The sequence below is a fragment of the Pipra filicauda genome, unplaced genomic scaffold, assembly GCF_003945595.2.
Source record: "Pipra filicauda isolate LSUMZ 115617 unplaced genomic scaffold, ASM394559v2 scaffold296_size2174093_pilon, whole genome shotgun sequence".
Taxonomy (NCBI): Eukaryota; Metazoa; Chordata; class Aves; order Passeriformes; family Pipridae; genus Pipra; species Pipra filicauda.
Genome location: NW_024104416.1, coordinates 201,767 through 219,256, shown reverse-complemented (window position 1 = coordinate 219,256; position 17,490 = coordinate 201,767). Strand labels below are relative to the sequence as shown.

Here is a 17,490-nt window from a genome sequence, read left to right as displayed (position 1 = left end):
GGAAGCACACGGATAACTCCAAAAAAACCCTCTAACCTTAATTTGTTGATGCAGAAGAGCAAAGAAAGGATCGCCTTTCCATGAAAATGGAATTAAAAATTTAAACTAAGGTGAATTTTATAATTTAAAAAAAAACCAAAACAAAATGAAACTCTTAATTCATAAGATGCTAAAATCACGGTAGTTATTAACCTAACTTAAATTAACTGGCTTATTATTATAAAAAGTCATCAAATGTACTTAGCATTCTTTAGAGCCTTACAGTCAATTAATATAACATGAAATTGAATCAACTCAAGCACCTAGAGACACAGAACCCAGATTTAAATGAAAACTTCAGCCCCATCTACCCCAGGGTCTGAAAATTTGGGATCACCTACCACAGTTCCTCCATTGCAACGGGCACAAATCCTCATTTATATCCCATATCGAATTTACCCAGAAACAACTGAAAGAATGTGAGGAAACCATCTCCATGATTAAATTTTAGAGCTGAAGCTCGGCCCAGTGGGGTTTTCACCCTTTGAAGCTCTGCCTGACTGAGGGCCAGATTTTCTGAAGTGATTAGTACCACTGGGGCTGGATTTTCAGAGCTGCTCGAGCTGCAGTCAGGCCCTCAGCAGAGGCAGATGGATTTTCAAAGGAGCGCTCGACGCTCCCTCTCCCTGCGAGGAATTCCACGGCACACGTGGGAGATGGGATTCCCTAAGGAGCCCTTGGCTGCTGAGCACTTCTGAAAACCAGGACCTTTACTTACATCTTTCAATGGGGAAACACTGGCAGTTATACTATTTTGAACATCTTGTCCTAAAATAAGAGTTACCAAAACACATTTATTTCTGGCCAAAACCGATTATTCTTTATCACAGCAAAAACGAAACAAAACAAACAAAAAAAAGGAAGAAAAATGTTATATTTTCTAATATCCTAGAGTATGCTCTCTTGCAGAAAATCTGCAAGCATTTTACGGTGTTTGTCAAAGAGGAAGAAAGTGCTTGTTCAATGCTGCATGTCAAAGAAGCTTACTGGAAAAGATGAAAACTTATTATTGCCAATTTTGAAAAAAGAAATCTTTGGCTACCAATGAATAACTAATCTAAGCTAACAATGTCTGGAAATAGTTTTTTTGGAACACACAAAACTTTGTGACGGATAAAAATTAGGAAATTAACGTTTATTGTATTATTTCAAATGTAACTGTTTACACTTGAGGAAAAAATAATGGAATAATATCCACTTGGAAAGTTTTTATTTTTAAAAAATCCTTTGTAATACTCCCAGAAATTTCCTCGGCCAAAAGCAAAGAAGTTGCTTTTTAACCAGCTAGAAAAAAAGAGCATGATACTACAGGCATGGGCTCAGTGTACAATAAACACCAAAATGGCTTTATGAAATTCCTTGTGAAGACCTCACTAGCTGGTAGACATTTAAAATGCATCACAAACCACTCCATAGTCTACTAGATGTCTTCAAAATGTGTTTTCTCACGAGACAAGGAGGCCTGGACAACAAACCTTCTCCCTTTCGACCCAGACACGCCTCACACCCGCACGGAAGGTGCCCAGTTGCTCACGTTTGGATTTCTTGTCCCCTGAGCCCCACGGTCCCTCCGTGCCCCACATAAGGCCCTCAGGCCCAGAGGAGCCCAGTGAAGCTCAGCCCATCACCAGGCTTCTGGTGGGTGTTTTCCACCCCCAGGTGCTCCAACGCTCGCCTCAGACAAACAGCCCAACAGAAAGTGCCTCATGCTTTTGGTCAGACACAAGTGATGAGTCTAACAGAGGTGAAACTAATGCTACAGAACCCAGAATTCATAATTTTTCAAACTAAAGGTGATGCCACACACCCATCTCTGTGCACATTTATATGCAAATACAGAATAGAAAATTAGCTATTTACTCGTGGGCTTTCAGATGTGCTTCCTCCATATTCAAGAAATTTGCTATTTAGAATTAAATTTTGAAAGCAAATTAGCCATGCAAATGTTCTTAATGTAAGAAATAATTTTAATATTTGCAGGTATAAAATTCTACACAGAGCTTGGGCATTTTTACATACAGTAAGTATGAAACTGGAGAGCCTAATTCATTTGACAATCCAATGCCTATATGCATTTTTATCTGCAACAGGTTGCTCTTTCAAAACTGTGGATTTATCTGTTTGCTTTCAAAAAATCACCCTTAAATTTAATACACCCCAAAATGATGTACCAGATAATTTACAATTATAAATTCGGTCGTATGAAACTAAAAATTAGTTTCAAAAAATGATTCTATACCTTGTCTACTGCACTACTGAAATCTGCTGAGAGATGGAAGGCGTACAGGGTCCACTGCTCTAGACTCACACAAAATCAGTTCTAGAAATCTCCCTTGACATTAAGGTACTTGCTCTAACCCTTGAAACATACAGTTTTTAAATAAAAACCAAGCACGGTAACTTTGCACTCTCGGAGTTGTTCTCCCTCGTTCCTAAAATTCAGTCATCTCTTTACCCTACCAAGTCTTGAGCATGTGTTTTAGTCCACCAAATTCAGAAAGGGTATTCACAACACAAGTGAAAACAATCCAAGCAAAGGCATGTGACAGCAGGGTCCTGGATTTTTAAGTCCATGAACTCTCCAAGGAATCCCAATCCTTGTGCTTTGCTGAATGTCTGTACTTGTACGGAGAGAATGCACTTGGGGGGGACAGAGGGGCAAACATTCACCCTTCATCTGCAGAAACCTTCCAATCACAATAGGGCTGCTTTTGATTTTTGTTACATTTTTATTACATGTAAATTTATTAGCTGGTGCTAATACAACGTTATCACAATATTGTGCCTCAACAATAATTATACTGTGAACATAATGTGTACCCTCAAGTATTTAATATTGTTTCTCCCCTGCCTGCAAGTGAACCAGCGACAGCAGCTGTCCCCCTAACAAGAATAAGCTCCAAAATATGCTTAAACTTCACCTACAAAGTTCTTAGTTTCTTTTGCAGATTCTTGTAAAAGAACAGCTTAGATATGAGAGAAGACAAACGATTAATTTTGTACTGAATTACTTGAAAACCCTTAAACAGTTAGCCTCAAATAACCACGACCTGACACTCAGAAAATCCTCCTGAAATATGTCTGAAGCTGCTGTAAACTTCCTTTCTTTATTGAAACCTTAAGTTCAATTCCCCTTAGAGATTTTTATTTCTTTAGTTATCATTGCAAACATATTGCCATTAATTGGTTACAGAATTTTACCTATTCTGCTTTCGGATCGCAGTTGTGAATCACCAAGTCAATTCAAGGCAAAAGGCAATCATTCTGTGCTTTCTGCAGAAACTCACAATACAAGAGCTTTCACATTTCCAAAGACTGGAAGACTGGAGGGATTTTTTTTTCTCTCTGTTCTCATCCCAGGACAATTCATCTACAGTGGTGTCCGTGCTGACACTGGATATCAAAGTTCAAGACAGGGATATGAGCCAGCTTGTTTCCATATCACAGAGCCATCAGGATATACTGCCCAGGTGCAGCAGTGGGCTCCTGCAGCTGTCTCACATCTGGAATGGAGCAAGTGAGTCTTGCTACAGGTCTCAGGTAGCCTGAGATGCTCTGCCACAGCACAGGGTACACTGGAATGGTACCAGTGACTCACAGAGCAACAACACTATGTATGTAGGAACTGGACAGATTAAGAATGCCCAAAGGGCGGCATCAGTTCACTTCTCCCCATAAATAATTTATATTTTAATGGACTAATAGATTTCCTCAAAGTAAATTGCATAAAATACCACACCTAAAAAAAAAAGAGACACTTAAATGTGCATTTGCTCAACCCCTGAGAGGATGAAACTAGGTAACCATGCACACAGAACAAGAAAAGCTGATTGAATTGAGAGGGGATGATCTGCAGGGGAGTTGGGAAGGGACCAACACTAACCTCTGGGTAGCCTCCAACGTCATGCACGTCGATTCCAAGTAGGTGTCCAAGTCCGTGTGGCATAAATACTGCACCCAGATGAACCTTCACCATGTCATCTACGTTGCCTTTCAGAATGCCAATTCTGGTCAACTCCTCCAGATGGACTCTGTCAGCCAGGCGGTGCATGTCAGGCCAGGCGACCCCTTGGAGAGCAGAAACCAGCAGCTGAGTTAACGATTGCTGCAAGTTTTGAACCACGGCTTTCAAAAAACAGATGTAACACGTGCCCTTTGTTTATATAAAAAAACAAAGGTGGAAAGAGCAACTACATTAGCACAAAAATACTTTGAATGAGACAAAGCTATTTTAACACGCCTGCAAAGTACAGAAAACTACTAACGGGAGAAATAGGACCACCTCATAATCCAGACCCACACGAAAAAATATGAAGAGACTGTATCTAAGCATGTATATACAAATGTAAATGTATCAGTGAGTCTTCTATAAGAATGTTAAGTGTAGAATGCAGTTATTTAAAAGGCAGAGCATTAAATATTACTATGCCGTTATTTTCAATAATGATCATACTACTTTAGAACATTTGAGGTGGACAGTACTTTTCTACGTACGCTGAAGATTTAAAGCCCACATCTTCCTGGCAAAGACACTCTCCAGAAATTAATGATTCCCTTGTGTTAATGGGCTGTGTAAAACACAAATCCTCTAATACGTGTACTAAAACAGCATTACAAAATACTGTTGGTTGACTAGAGACAGAGTGCCAGGATACATTAGATTGCTATTATTTGGTATAGGATACAATTTTGTTTGACAAACTGCTGGGGGGAGGAGGGAGGAAGAAAGCGGCTCTTTTGTTAGTAACACAGTGCTGTCTTAATTAGTTCACCATGGCTTTGAGTCATCATCAACAGAGCAGTTGCAGAGTCAAGACAACTAGGGCTAAGGTACAGTAGAAGAATATTTTCCTTGTTCAATTTTGGCATGATTAAACAAATAAGAAATGAGCAATTTTTAAAGCCAAACCACCATCAAGTTCCATTTGCTTTAATCCAGTTAAACACGCAGCTCTAGGGTCTCATGAACGTGAATGTCATATCTTAATTACATTAGCACTTTCTGCTGAAAGTACTGAGGCTTCAAAGCCTGAAATGAAATCATCCTATGGGAGTGCTTAAATAACATTCAGCTGTCTGTTGTGGCTCTGATATGAAGATCAGAACCAAACTGGTCAGCACGTGGCTGCTCTGCCTCGCACACCGTCCACCTTTGCGCTGCCGCGGGCGCCGGCTGGGATCCAGCTCTGTGTGTCAGGCAGCCTCCTCTCCCCAGCACACTGCTCAGGGACCAAACCTTGGGATCCAGCTCTGTGTGTCAGGCAGCCTCCTCTCCCCAGCACACTGCTCAGGGACCAAACCTTGGGATCCAGCTCTGTGTGTCAGGCAGCCTCCTCTCCCCAGCACACTGCTCAGGGACCAAACCTTGGGATCCAGCTCTGTGTGTCAGGCAGCCTCCTCTCCCCAGCACACTGCTCGGGGACCAAACCTTTACCCTGCTGCCTGCAGGCTCGTCCCTGCCAAGCAAGGCCACAAGGCAGAGGGACAGGCACAATATGCTGCACAAACCCCCAGTGCTGCCTCGTCACAAAAGCCAGACGGCCCAAGTGAGTGATGCTCACCCATGAAATGTGTGCGGTCTTCCTGGTCAAAATGTGCTATTTCTGTGGATTCCTACTTTAAAAAGGAATTTAGATTTTTCATAATAAGAACCAATACAACTATAACCAGTTGTTCTTTGACAACCATGTTCAACATAACTATATTTTACAATAATTTATCTTTCTGAATGTTTGATTGCATTGTAATTTTCACCTCCCTAGATTCACCTGTGTTTCACAGCTCTCTCACATCAGACTCCAATCTATTGTATGATAGATTGAAATCGTTACAATCTATCACATCAATATCATGGATATCACACTGGAAGTATTAGTGAATCACAGTCGCTTTCCTGTTTATTTTATAGCTGTGAGAATACAGAATTTCTGCGTCTAAGCCCAAGTTCAGCTTCTGCACTTTGCAGTCAACTCTAACTGTTCTAAAAGTCTTTAATCTCCTTTCTGAGGACACTAGATGTTCTTTTGAGCTCTCTCCCACGATATCTTAGCTGAGTATTACTACAAGTCATCTATTTTCATCCCCACAACTGCAAAGCCACATGTAATGTCTGACTCTGGTCAACTATCTGAAGCCTCATCTTCTCTTGATACAAATGAAGGTCAGAACTCCATGGCTGTAAGACAAAACACAACCATACCCCGGATGCTCTGAATCAAGTTAAGATGAGGTGCCTGAGAAAACTGGACATGAGGTGCCTGTTGTTTGCAGCACAGCTCTCCTCTGCAGCTCTGCTGGTACTGTTGGTCTCACTCCAAACCCACAGACTCCACTTAAAGAGACACAGCCACCTCTGTCAAACTTAGGAAGAGATAAAAAAATCAAACTGATCAGAAATAAAACCAGCAAAACCACATATCCATTTGTCTGCAGATGTTTAACAGAGCAAATGAATGATGCTACTGCTCTAACTGAACAGACAGCCATGGTTGTAAATCCTGAATATTTCTGGGCACTGAACAAATCCATTAGAGCCCCTTCTTCCCTAGTCCTTTATCTCTTTCTTTCTCACTGACATAAAGTGTAATTATTTCCCCTCCCCTCCGCCTGCCCAGAGCTCTGCATTCCCCATCTGTCTTGGCTTTCATATCTTATCTGTTCCACTAGAGACTGAGGACAACAAAAAGCTCTACTGCGAAATAAATAATGAGGCTGGATGGAAAATCTGCAGCTTTGGACTCTCTCCTTGAACCAGGGCAGTGCTTCAGACAGAGCCCAGCAAAACGGCTCTGGACCACTGTGGACCACTCTGCCACCATCCTGCCAGTGCCACCCGTTTTGCTGGAGATGGGAAGCACGTGAGCTCCAGCTCTCTCCTGAACGCTGCAGGAGCTGCAGATGGCACCAGGGCAGCTCTGGGCAGAGGGAAATTAAGCTTCTGCTGGAGGCACCCACTAAATAACAGAAATCTTGGTTTACAAATAAATAGGTGCTCGAATAGTCTTAATTAAAAAGCAAAGTTCAGAGATAGACTGAATTTATATTCTGTTGAATTTATATTCTATTGTCTGGCTCCATGTTTTATTCAATTATGACTATGGTGTGGTAGTATTAGGCCACCCCCTTCCAAGACACTTAACCTACAAGCCTTGTATAATATACTCATACATACAATTACTTGTGTGCTAAGACAAAATATGAGGACATTTTTGAGATGACTAGAGACAGTGAATTAAGTGGAGTGACTTTTCTGGTCTTCACTTAAAAAATGGTCATAACCGTGTCTTGTTTGATATGAGAGGATTCCCATCATGCTACAAATAAACTTTAACAATAAGGTATAAACAGGCTTTCCCCTCTTTCTTCAAATAGGCAATTTGACAAAGAAAGAGGATCTAAATGTGAATCTTCAAATATTTCCTACTACCTTTACAACCTTAAAAACATTAACTTTGTGAAGAGAAAGAACTACTTTACAGTAGTAAGGCAATTAGTTAAAAGTATAAAACAAAATTTACTGAAAACAGGGAGCCATCATAATTCAAGAAAGATCTCTTAGTCCATTTTATACAAAAGTAAATGAATATGTTGTATACACTTAATATAAACAGAAATATACGACTCTTTTAAAAAGTTATTTTAAATCTAAAATTGTATTAGTTTTATCTGGCAATGGGAATCTTTATAATACAATGGCTTGTGCAAGCCCAGCTGTCTCTGAGATGGACTGGCATGTCTGCACTCAAGTGTCATTTAGTGAACTTTAAGAAGTCCTTAAGTTCTGCTAATCTAATTTTCCTTTGTAGACACTGAACTTCCAATCATTGCAAAACGTGGAGAAAGGAGGAAAAATTAACGACCAGGATTGATAGCTTGATCAAGCTGATAACTGGATTAAGAAAGCCACGAACGGAACTTTGTGGTACTCTCACATGACGTGTAATTCAACAATCTGGACATGCCACAAGGTCCTGCAGTGAGAGTATGTGAGGCCAGAGACACCTTTGTTGTGCTCAGCTGTCTGTGCACACATCCATGTGTGGAAAGCTTTAGCATGGTCAAGGAAACAATGACGGAAAAGGCTCTGTGTGGGCAGCCAGGGAACAATCTGCCCAACAGACTGCAGACTTGCAGATGTGAAGAAAAACACACCAGCTAAACAATGCTGAATGAACATCATTTTGTACTAAGAATCCTTAACACATGGGGGCTACTTGATGTGCAGGCACTTCAGTTTTTGGATTACTGGTGGTCCGGTGGGGAGCTCTGTGCAAGCTGATGCAGCAGAAGTCAAATACCATATCACCATTCTTGTAGGGAGAAAAAGCAGTTAAAAAACAACTAAAAACCACAACAAAACAACTTCCACACAAGTTACTGTAGCATCAGTGATGGGAGTTACTGCAGTAGCCGACTTTTGCAACACCAGCCAGCACTAACCTCCCACCACCAATCACTCACTGGGATGTTTTATTCATATACTATTCAGGACTATTATTTTTAAGCTTTGGTGAAGTTTAGCATAGTTGCAGACATGCTTTCTGTGTAAAAATGTTTATGACAGTTGCAGATGAGCTTTTTGTGTAAAAAGGTTAGTTCCATTATTATCTTTAAGCCAATTTATGAACCAATTATAGTCCACTGACAGATGAGGTTTAAAAAGCTAGATTGGAGGGTCCTTGGACTTTGACAGCTTATACCAAAAAGAGTCTGTACTTAGGAAAATCTGCTGATGAGGTGTCTGCTCCCTTCTTAATTCTCTGCCAAATGAGATAGTGGGTAATACAGGTCACTGAGCCAGCCAGTGGCTCCCCAGCAAAGCTCACTTACCACGGCTCACGGGGCTGTGAGTCGTTACCTGCCGTGCAGCACATGCTTGGGCAAGAGACCAGGGCAAAAAGCACCTTTTACAGCAACCAAAGCACTTGAGATTCCTTGAGATATACAGTGAATGAACGACATAGCACCGACCAGACAGTGGAGATAATGAAACATGAAAGATCACGGAAAACATAAAACCACAGAGGTTATTGGTCTTCAGACACCATGCAAGCAGTATAGCAGAGGTTTGCAGATACTGAGAAATGGCAAACTTAATGCATTAAATTTGCTGAAAGAGTTTTTTTAGAATTTATTCCCATCAAACCAAATGATATTGATACTCCTAGTACTACTGTGACAGAAAAGAAAAAGATAAAATGAATATTGTTTTACTTCCTAAAAATATTTCCTCTCTAATTGTCTGTTTGCCAAACCTACAAAATTTCAGATAAAACACCACATTTTAGGAACTCAGAAATATCATATAAGGATCTCTGCAATAATCTGCGACCTCTTTGATCACACTATCAATGAAGAAGATATTTTTTTCCCCTCCAACCCCCCCAAAAAAGAAAGAAATGCTTCTAGTGAAACCAGAAATCAAAAGCACCCCTATCTTTTAAGAAACATACCATAACTTTTTAAGCAGTAGAATTAAAAAGATGAGTTGCTATAACACATCATGCTATAAACTGCTCCTCAGTCCCTGTTAACTGGTATTTTCATTCTAGAGATTATTTTCTGATGTTTTATTAGAAGCCATTGGAGAACATAAAGTAGAAACAGCATACAAAAGTAATTTAAAATTACTGCATGGTATTTAGCCACTTTGGTCAGAAAGTACTATGAAAAGGCCTAACAGGATTTTTTTGGCCACTGCTTAGGGTACTTTGTGGTTGTAATGTGACAATGATTAAACCACAAATGATTTAACAGGGTTTTTTTGTTGTTGTGGGGTGGGGTTTTTTTGCCAGCACAGATGTCACAATCTTACTAAAAAAACGAGTATGGCAAGGTTGTAGTAACTTCTCCCCAAATTGTGCTAAGGTTAAGTTACATTTAATTTCTGAGTGTCCACAGACAAGGGCAAAAGGCCCAATGTCCCCTGGCAGTGCCACTGAAATGCAGACAGAACACACAATCCCAGTCCAGCCAGCAACCCACTGGAACAGATTAAAATCTGCCAACTGGCAGTGACCATATCAGACATAAAACAATAGGTCTTTAAAAATTCCAATCAAACCCAGTTTAAAAAACAAACCAAAACAACATTTAAATACTAAAAACAATTATTTCTTCCCTCTTCACTTGGGTGCTAGAGAAACATTTGTCGTATTTGTGATTTTCATGCTTTCCTTTTGGCCCACTAAAGGAAATATTCAGTAGTTGCTCAGTCTTTGAGCTTGGTTTCTTGCAGCACCAAGTAAGGCAACTCTGCCATGGCAAAAGAAACCCAAATGCTGTGTTCAAACACTGGCACAGTCCGGGCAACAGTGAAGCAGTTCAAAGCTTCATATGCTGTGTAGATAACTACCTGTAGCCTCCTGGGGTCAGCCTTAGATGGCTGCATGGATGCTTAACTCAGGGACACAATTTTAGACTGTATTTTACAGCTGTAGCATGGCCTCAACTGGCTACCATATGATGAGAAGAGCCTGTTAACTTTCCCATCCCAAAAGGATGGGAATTTGCTGCTGTGTCACACCCACAGATACCCGCAGTTCTGACTGCAGGGATTACCAGACCTGACCCTGCCCTGTGCCTTGAATCCCAGTGCCACAGCTCCAGACCAGGATGGACTCCTTCAAAAGCCATCCCTCTATTCCTCAGCAAGATGCTGGACTCCTGGTAGGAGTGAGAGCTACTGAAGGGAAACAGAGATTACTCCCGATCACCTCTGAAACTTGGACCTCTTTTTCAAAAGGCTGAACAGCACTGTGCTATTCAGTTGTACCATGACACTTCTTTTGCATCAATCTGATGGAACTTTTCAGCAGTAAATCTATCCTGCCTATTATAAACCCTGCACGAGATGAGCTATCACACATCAGAGGCAACATCAGGATAACAGTCTGCCACATGGAGACATCAAGAAAAGCAATATGAATAGATGCAGACGTGGAGCAAGAGATTTTTTCCACGTCTGGGTGCAGCACTGGGATTGAGCAGTGCTGGCAGACAATGGGGATTTTACCTATTTGTTCCTTCCAAATAGGTGCATGTTGAAAAGAGGAGGAAAAAGATTGGGGGAATGAGGGAAGTGCTTGGAGGGAGTGATTGCAGTTTGGAAACTTAGCAATCTCTGAAGCTCAGAAAAGACTCTGTTTAGATAAGATTCGGGGCAAACACCATAATCTATGTCTAGCAGGTTTGCACTCTGACAGCTACAGCTGATGCAGTGTCAAGATTGAAGGACTTGTGAACTTTGTACTTCAACTCAAATTACAATGTATAACAAGCACATTTTCTGAACACTGAGCTGGGGGAAAATCAGTGCACATCAGACCAGAGGCAGGCGGCTTATTCCCTCAAAGTCACTGTTAAAAGCAAAATTGTACAGTATTACAATATTACAACCTGTTACAATTAGGAAAAAAGGATTTTAAAAAAAAAAAAAAAGCCTTAAACCAAAACCCATTCACTACAGAAAGGAAACCTGCAGCTGATTTAGGCTGAGTCTGTAAAGATGTCTAAGTGCGTTTGCCTTGTGCGAGCCGCACCTCTGAAGAAAAGATCCGCACATTCAGCCGAGCTGGAGAGCTGCAGGTTTGCCCCCAGACGCTGCTCAGAGATCCCAACGTGAGAGGGACTTCGGGGCAGAAAGGCCCAAGTGTTTCAAAGTGTCTGTTTTCATCCACTTGGCAGTAACTGGGCGCTACTCTGTGCTCCCCGGCGCTGCGGCGGTCACTGTTCGCAGGGGTCGGCTCCCGCCATGGCACGGCGGGGAAGAGCAGCTCCCAGAAGGTTTGCAGTCAGAAATCCTGCATTTCAACAGAGGGTCTGCAGGATCTGCTGAATTTGGCAGAAAATATTGCCTTTTCCTTCACCTCTTGCTTGGGTTGCTGCTGTTCAGGGCACGGTTAGGTTACATGACCAACCATGAGGGCTCCAGTAATCAATGGCACCATTTCTATTTAGTATCTTGCAAGAATCAAGAATTCCAACTTGACTGTCAGTACCTTCAGCTTTTTTTCCCCTAAGCAGTAGCAATGCTTTAAGCATTTATACTGACAAAACCAGAATTAACTTACCACAGAAAGCTATACTACCTTTGCTGGGTCAATCTTGGAGAGCCAGTATTCAAAGGGAAACTTATGAACATTAATGCCAGCAAGAAATACACAACCAACTCCATTCAATAGAAAAGGGAGAGAGCAGACTACAAATAGCTTTTTAAAACATATATTAACAGGATTTACTTTCCAATCTGTCTTTTAACACAATAACACATTCCGAACTGCAAGGGGGGAAAAAATAATACTGCAGCGTCATTCAGCAAGATTTGTGAATATTAAGTACTGGTTACAACATGCCCTGCAAGCATTTTTCTTCAGAGGAATTGGTATAAAATCTTTAACTTCTGTCATTAATGCTTTATTTCTGAGAATAACTGTTTTGCTTCAAATATTCAGCAGACTAATAATGATAGGCAGTGCTTTGCCTGAAACATGACAATCTGGATGGGAATAATTCATATGGGCATTTTGAAATTATACAAGCTGTAAAATAGATCATGCTCTCACAACCTTCCCTGTTGTGCTTTTGTCAAAAATTCCAGTTTACAGTCCAGTTTCTTTCTAAAAATTAATCAAAATCAGCTACTGTTTTTATATAGCAAAATAGAGAAGCATGCCCACATGGTGTTCTACTAAGCACAACTCTGGACTACATAAAACAAAACTCTAACGACTTCCATGCAAAAACCATCCACTGCATGTGAATAAGAACCTCACTTGTACTTAACTTGAAAGGAATAATTATTAATTACAGCTACAGTTATTTTCTTTAGGTATAATACACTTCAATCCTAGTTGGATACAGTAACAATTACCCTAAAGCCGTATATTCAAAACCAAAAATAAATCTGAATCCTAAGGAAGTTACAGAACTGTCATGGACAAAAAGAAGCAGTAATCTGTGAAGTTGCAAATTTTGAATTTGCATATGTTTGTAAGTCCAACTCTGCTCAACTTAATAACAGAAACAACTGCTGGTAATGTGATCTGCAATGTCAAATAGGTAACCTAGCTATTAGTTTCCAATTAAACAGTTCTTTAACTGAGTTATTCTAATCCTTGGTCTTATTACTATCCTACCTGAGTTGAATTCTCCACTATTCTTTCTTAATGAGAGGCATTTTATTAGAACCTAGAAAAGGGAATCATACTGCTACTTTGAATTCAAATCCCAGCACTTTTTGTTGTCTAAAAGAGGTTATTTATGAAACCAGTACTGGGTCACTGAACCTGCCTCCTCCTGACAGTCTCACTGAAAGAACTGTGCCTCAATCTTTAGGTACCAAAGGAGTACACACCACCCAAAGTTTACATTCTGCTGTTCAAAAATACAGACCATTCACCCTCTAAGGTCCCCAGGCTCACCTCTCTACCTCCATCAGCTTTACTACTTCAGCATCAGGCAAACAGGGAGAAGGGAAAGCACTGGAAAACTAAGTGGCTGCTTTGTTTTGTCCTTCTGATTCACAGCATTCCTTGGAAGGAAGTACATGGGAAAACTAGCTAAGACAAAAGAAGATAGGAAGCTACACCAATAAACAAACCCCAAAGAAATCAGGAGAAAAGCACAAAACGTGGACACAGAGTTTCACACAGCAGCTCAACTCTTGTGCAGTTACAGCTGCCCAGACAAAGACCACGTAGGACTAACTTTGTTCTGCATCTTGCACCTACAAATACACAAGGCCTTCTTTGGTCCTCTGCTACCAAGGGGAAACCAGGAGTGGCCAACACTCCAACTCCAGGCAGGACTGCAGCAGCGACCCAAAATAACACACTGAGCCTGGTTTCAAGCTGTGTATGGAGATGACACGCCATGGACAAGTCATGTTTCATCCTAGACAACTCCCAAGGACTGTTTCTCCTGGTCTTCAGAGGAAGTCCTCAGAGTCAGACCCACAGAAGGGCCTAATGCTCGTCTCTGAATCATTCTGTACCTCAGACTGTTTGGTCCTAAATCGTCTGAACATGAGAAAGAAATGACAGAGTGGAAGGGCTGCTCCTAACTTTAGAGCAACACCTTCAGGCACCTCTTCTCAACTGCAAAATCAGGACTTGACCCAGAGAGGCACGTGGAACAAAGACAGAGGAGGGACCATCAGCTACAGAGAACTTTCTGAACTTCAAGTCAGACTCTGCTGCCCTGGCTGTTCCAACCCACTCCCCTCAGCCTCTTTACCTCAGAACACCTCAGTCCTTTGGGAACTACTTACTTCTTTGCATTTACAGCACTTCTGGTAGGCTCTAAGGATCAGCTGATATCTACATGATTAATAAAAGCATCTTTTACTTGCTTGCCACGTGGGTTTACTTCTTGCTCAAAGATTATATGGCTCAAAGATTATATGGCAATCCTGGCATCCATGGCTGATCTTTGATCCTGGAAGACGGGATTTAAGAGCTTAAAGAACTCATGTCTTTAGGTGAAACTTGATTTCTGGGAAAACTAAAACACGGGCAAGGAATTTTGCAGCCCTAACATGGAAAAACCTCCATCTTGTGTTATCAGAGATGTTGGCCCCGGGACAGAGGTTTTCTTCAATGTGTTCCTCCACAGCATTTATCAGAAAAGCAAAGCCTGAAAGCCAGAAGCAAGACAATACTCACTGTCTGGGACAGTAAAATGCAGAATTTGGGGATATTCATATAAGATGAGCTCCAACTTGAAAAAAATGCAGAGATAGAAATTCTATAGGGAGATCCTGTAGTAATGTCAGTGTCATGAGGAGGAAAGCTTTCACACTGCACGTGACCTGACATGGTGAACAACTACTTCTGTGCATATTTGGAACCCTTTTTCATGCTTCATTTTATTGAAACAAACAACCATCAATCAGCAAACATCCCCAGCTGCATAGCTAATGCCTGAATGCAATTTCGATTCAATGGGGACTTTGGATATACAAGCTTTTTAAATCATATAAATGTAGAGATAGGGACTTGAGTGGCTGCCAACCTGGCCTTACTCAACTGTTCCTTGGGAGCAGTTTGCTAGGCAAAGAGATCTTTTTTGAAACTGGAATTTAGGACAATAGACCTTATGGATCGAGGTGTTTTCGTTCCTTCTTCCTTGCACCCCAAATACTAATGAGTATAACTTAAGAGGTTGAAAGAAGGTTTTTTTCTGTTAGTTTTTTAAACACAAACAAGTTTTGCACTAGTACCAGGAATGCTAAGCACAACAAGCTCCCTTCCTTCCCCTTCTCCTGTGATTTTCCATTACTCTACAGAGAAGACACAGAGCAATGCTTGGAGGTCCCAGTATGCAATTGCAAAGGGATGAAAATGGAAAGTATGTGATTGCTCCAATATTTAGCTCGTTAATCTTTAAGACTCTGTTTATGCTCTAGTGCATTAATCCAAAATAGTTTTAATTGCAAAGCTGAAAGACAAGCATACTTCCATTTTAGTTCTTCTCCACACAGTAGCACTTTCATATCTTTGAAAAACTTCAATGTTTCTATAAATAGAAACCATATATAGAAACTTTTTATATGTAGCAACCATACTGTCCTCATCAGCTAGGAAGTAAATTTAAAGAACTCCAATTATTAATATTCTCTAAATGCTTAAGATAATAACCCAAATAATAAATAGCAGCAGTCACTCGAGAGGCTGTACATGGTATAAATACACAGTCATTTGCTAAAGGATAAAGGAGAAGCTACTCCTCAGAAACTTCCCCAACACGACTGGACTCTTATGTATCCCTGACAGTAAAGTATGAGCTTGAGAACACAGCCATGCCCAGAGCTGGGCTAAGTGGGAATGCACTTCACACACAGACACTCAGGCACTGATCATCAGCAGCATCTCCTCTGCTGGTATCACTGGCATTTCCATGTGCATGTTTCAGAACATAGTGTGGAGTCATTTAGGTTAGGAGGGATGCCAGAAGGTACCAAACCCTGGCTCAGAGTAGGGATAACTTGAAAGCTAAGATCATGTTTCTTCAACAACTTGTTTTCTAGAAATTTTAGAGAGGGGTTTACAGCAAAACAAATTATTTTACACCTTTCTTCAAACGGATTTCTATTAATGCCAAAGAGCAAACAATGCTGGTCTCCCAGGTGTAACTAGTGACAAATGATGGATTACAAAGCTAATACATTGACATTGGATCTAACTTTTGCAATGGACTGAGACAGATTTGGGAACCATGCACATGTGGCCTTTCCAATCCTGCAGATCTTTCCACTATCAACAGACATGTCCAACTTGCTCACAAAAGGTTCTAATCTAGCCCTGCACTTCAGGCTTTCAAATACTACCATGCAGCACTACAGGCTGGGCACAGAGTGGCTGGAGAGCAGCCAGGCAGAGAGGGACCTGGGAGTTTGGATTGACAGGAAGCTGAACAGGAGCCAGAGTGTGCCCAGGTGGCCAAGAAGGCCAATGGATCCTGGCCTGGATCAGGAACAGTGTGGCAGCAGGACCAGGGAAGTGATTCTGCCCCTGTGAAGCCACACCTCAAGTGCTGTGTCCAGTTCTGGGCCCCTGAGTTGAGGAAGGACATGGAGGGGCTGGAGCAGGTCCAGAGAAGAGCAACGAGGCTGGGGAAGGGACTGGAGCACAAGTGCTGTGAGGAGAGGCTGAGGGAGCTGGGGGGGCTCAGCCTGGAGAAGAGGAGGCTCAGGGGAGACCTCCTGACTCTCTGCAACTCCCTGACAGGAGGGGGGAGCCAGGTGGGGGTCGGGCTCTGCTCCCAGGAAGCAGCAGCAGGACAAGAGGGCTGGGTCTTGAGCTGTGCCAGGGGAGGTTTAGGTTGGATATTAGGAAGAAATTTTTTCCAGAGAGAGTGATCAGCCATTGGAATGGGCTGCCCAGGGAGGGGTGGAGTCACTGTCCCTGGAGGTGTTTAAGGTGAGACTGGATGTGGCATCAGTGCCATGGGTTGGGAAGCACGGTGGGGTTGGATCAAGGGTTGGACTCGATGACTTCAGAGGTCTTTTCCAACCCAGTTGATTCTTTTATTCTGTGATTCCATGACAGCTGTCCAGGGGATGTCCTACAGACATCAGAGCTGAGACCTCACACCCTGCCCTTAACCACTGCACTCTGCAGCCTTATTCCTACTGAGGGTGTGCTACACAATACTTTTTTTCCACCACAGTTTGCCTTTTTTAAGCCTGGGCAATTAGAGGGCTTGGGGGGAGCTACACTAAAAGCAGTATTTTTATGGCTATAGCATCAAGGACTCCAGAGTTGAGCAATATCAACTGACACTGTCTGGGTGAGCTTTGCTTGGACCCTCAGTGCTGACGTGTTACAGTCCAGTCCTTTAGTTACACGACCATCTACTCCTTTAGATAGGACTTCAGTAGTAACAAGGCCTTTTTGATGATGCTGCCTTTTCCAGTCCTCCAATAAAACCTTTAACATGTTTTAGAGACTT

At 41.7% G+C, this 17,490-nt stretch overlaps 1 protein-coding gene across 5 annotated transcripts in view; it reads right to left on the bottom strand.

The window, feature by feature from the left end:
• Positions 1-17,490, bottom strand: part of PEPD (peptidase D) — a 192,767-nt gene that overhangs the window by 15,199 nt on the left and 160,078 nt on the right. For all 5 annotated transcript variants that reach the window (XM_039383049.1, XM_039383047.1, XM_039383050.1 and 2 more), the window contains one exon: positions 3,923-4,107. In XM_039383049.1, the coding sequence (XP_039238983.1) occupies positions 3,923-4,107 (185 nt within the window). The remainder of the gene's footprint in view (positions 1-3,922; positions 4,108-17,490) is intronic.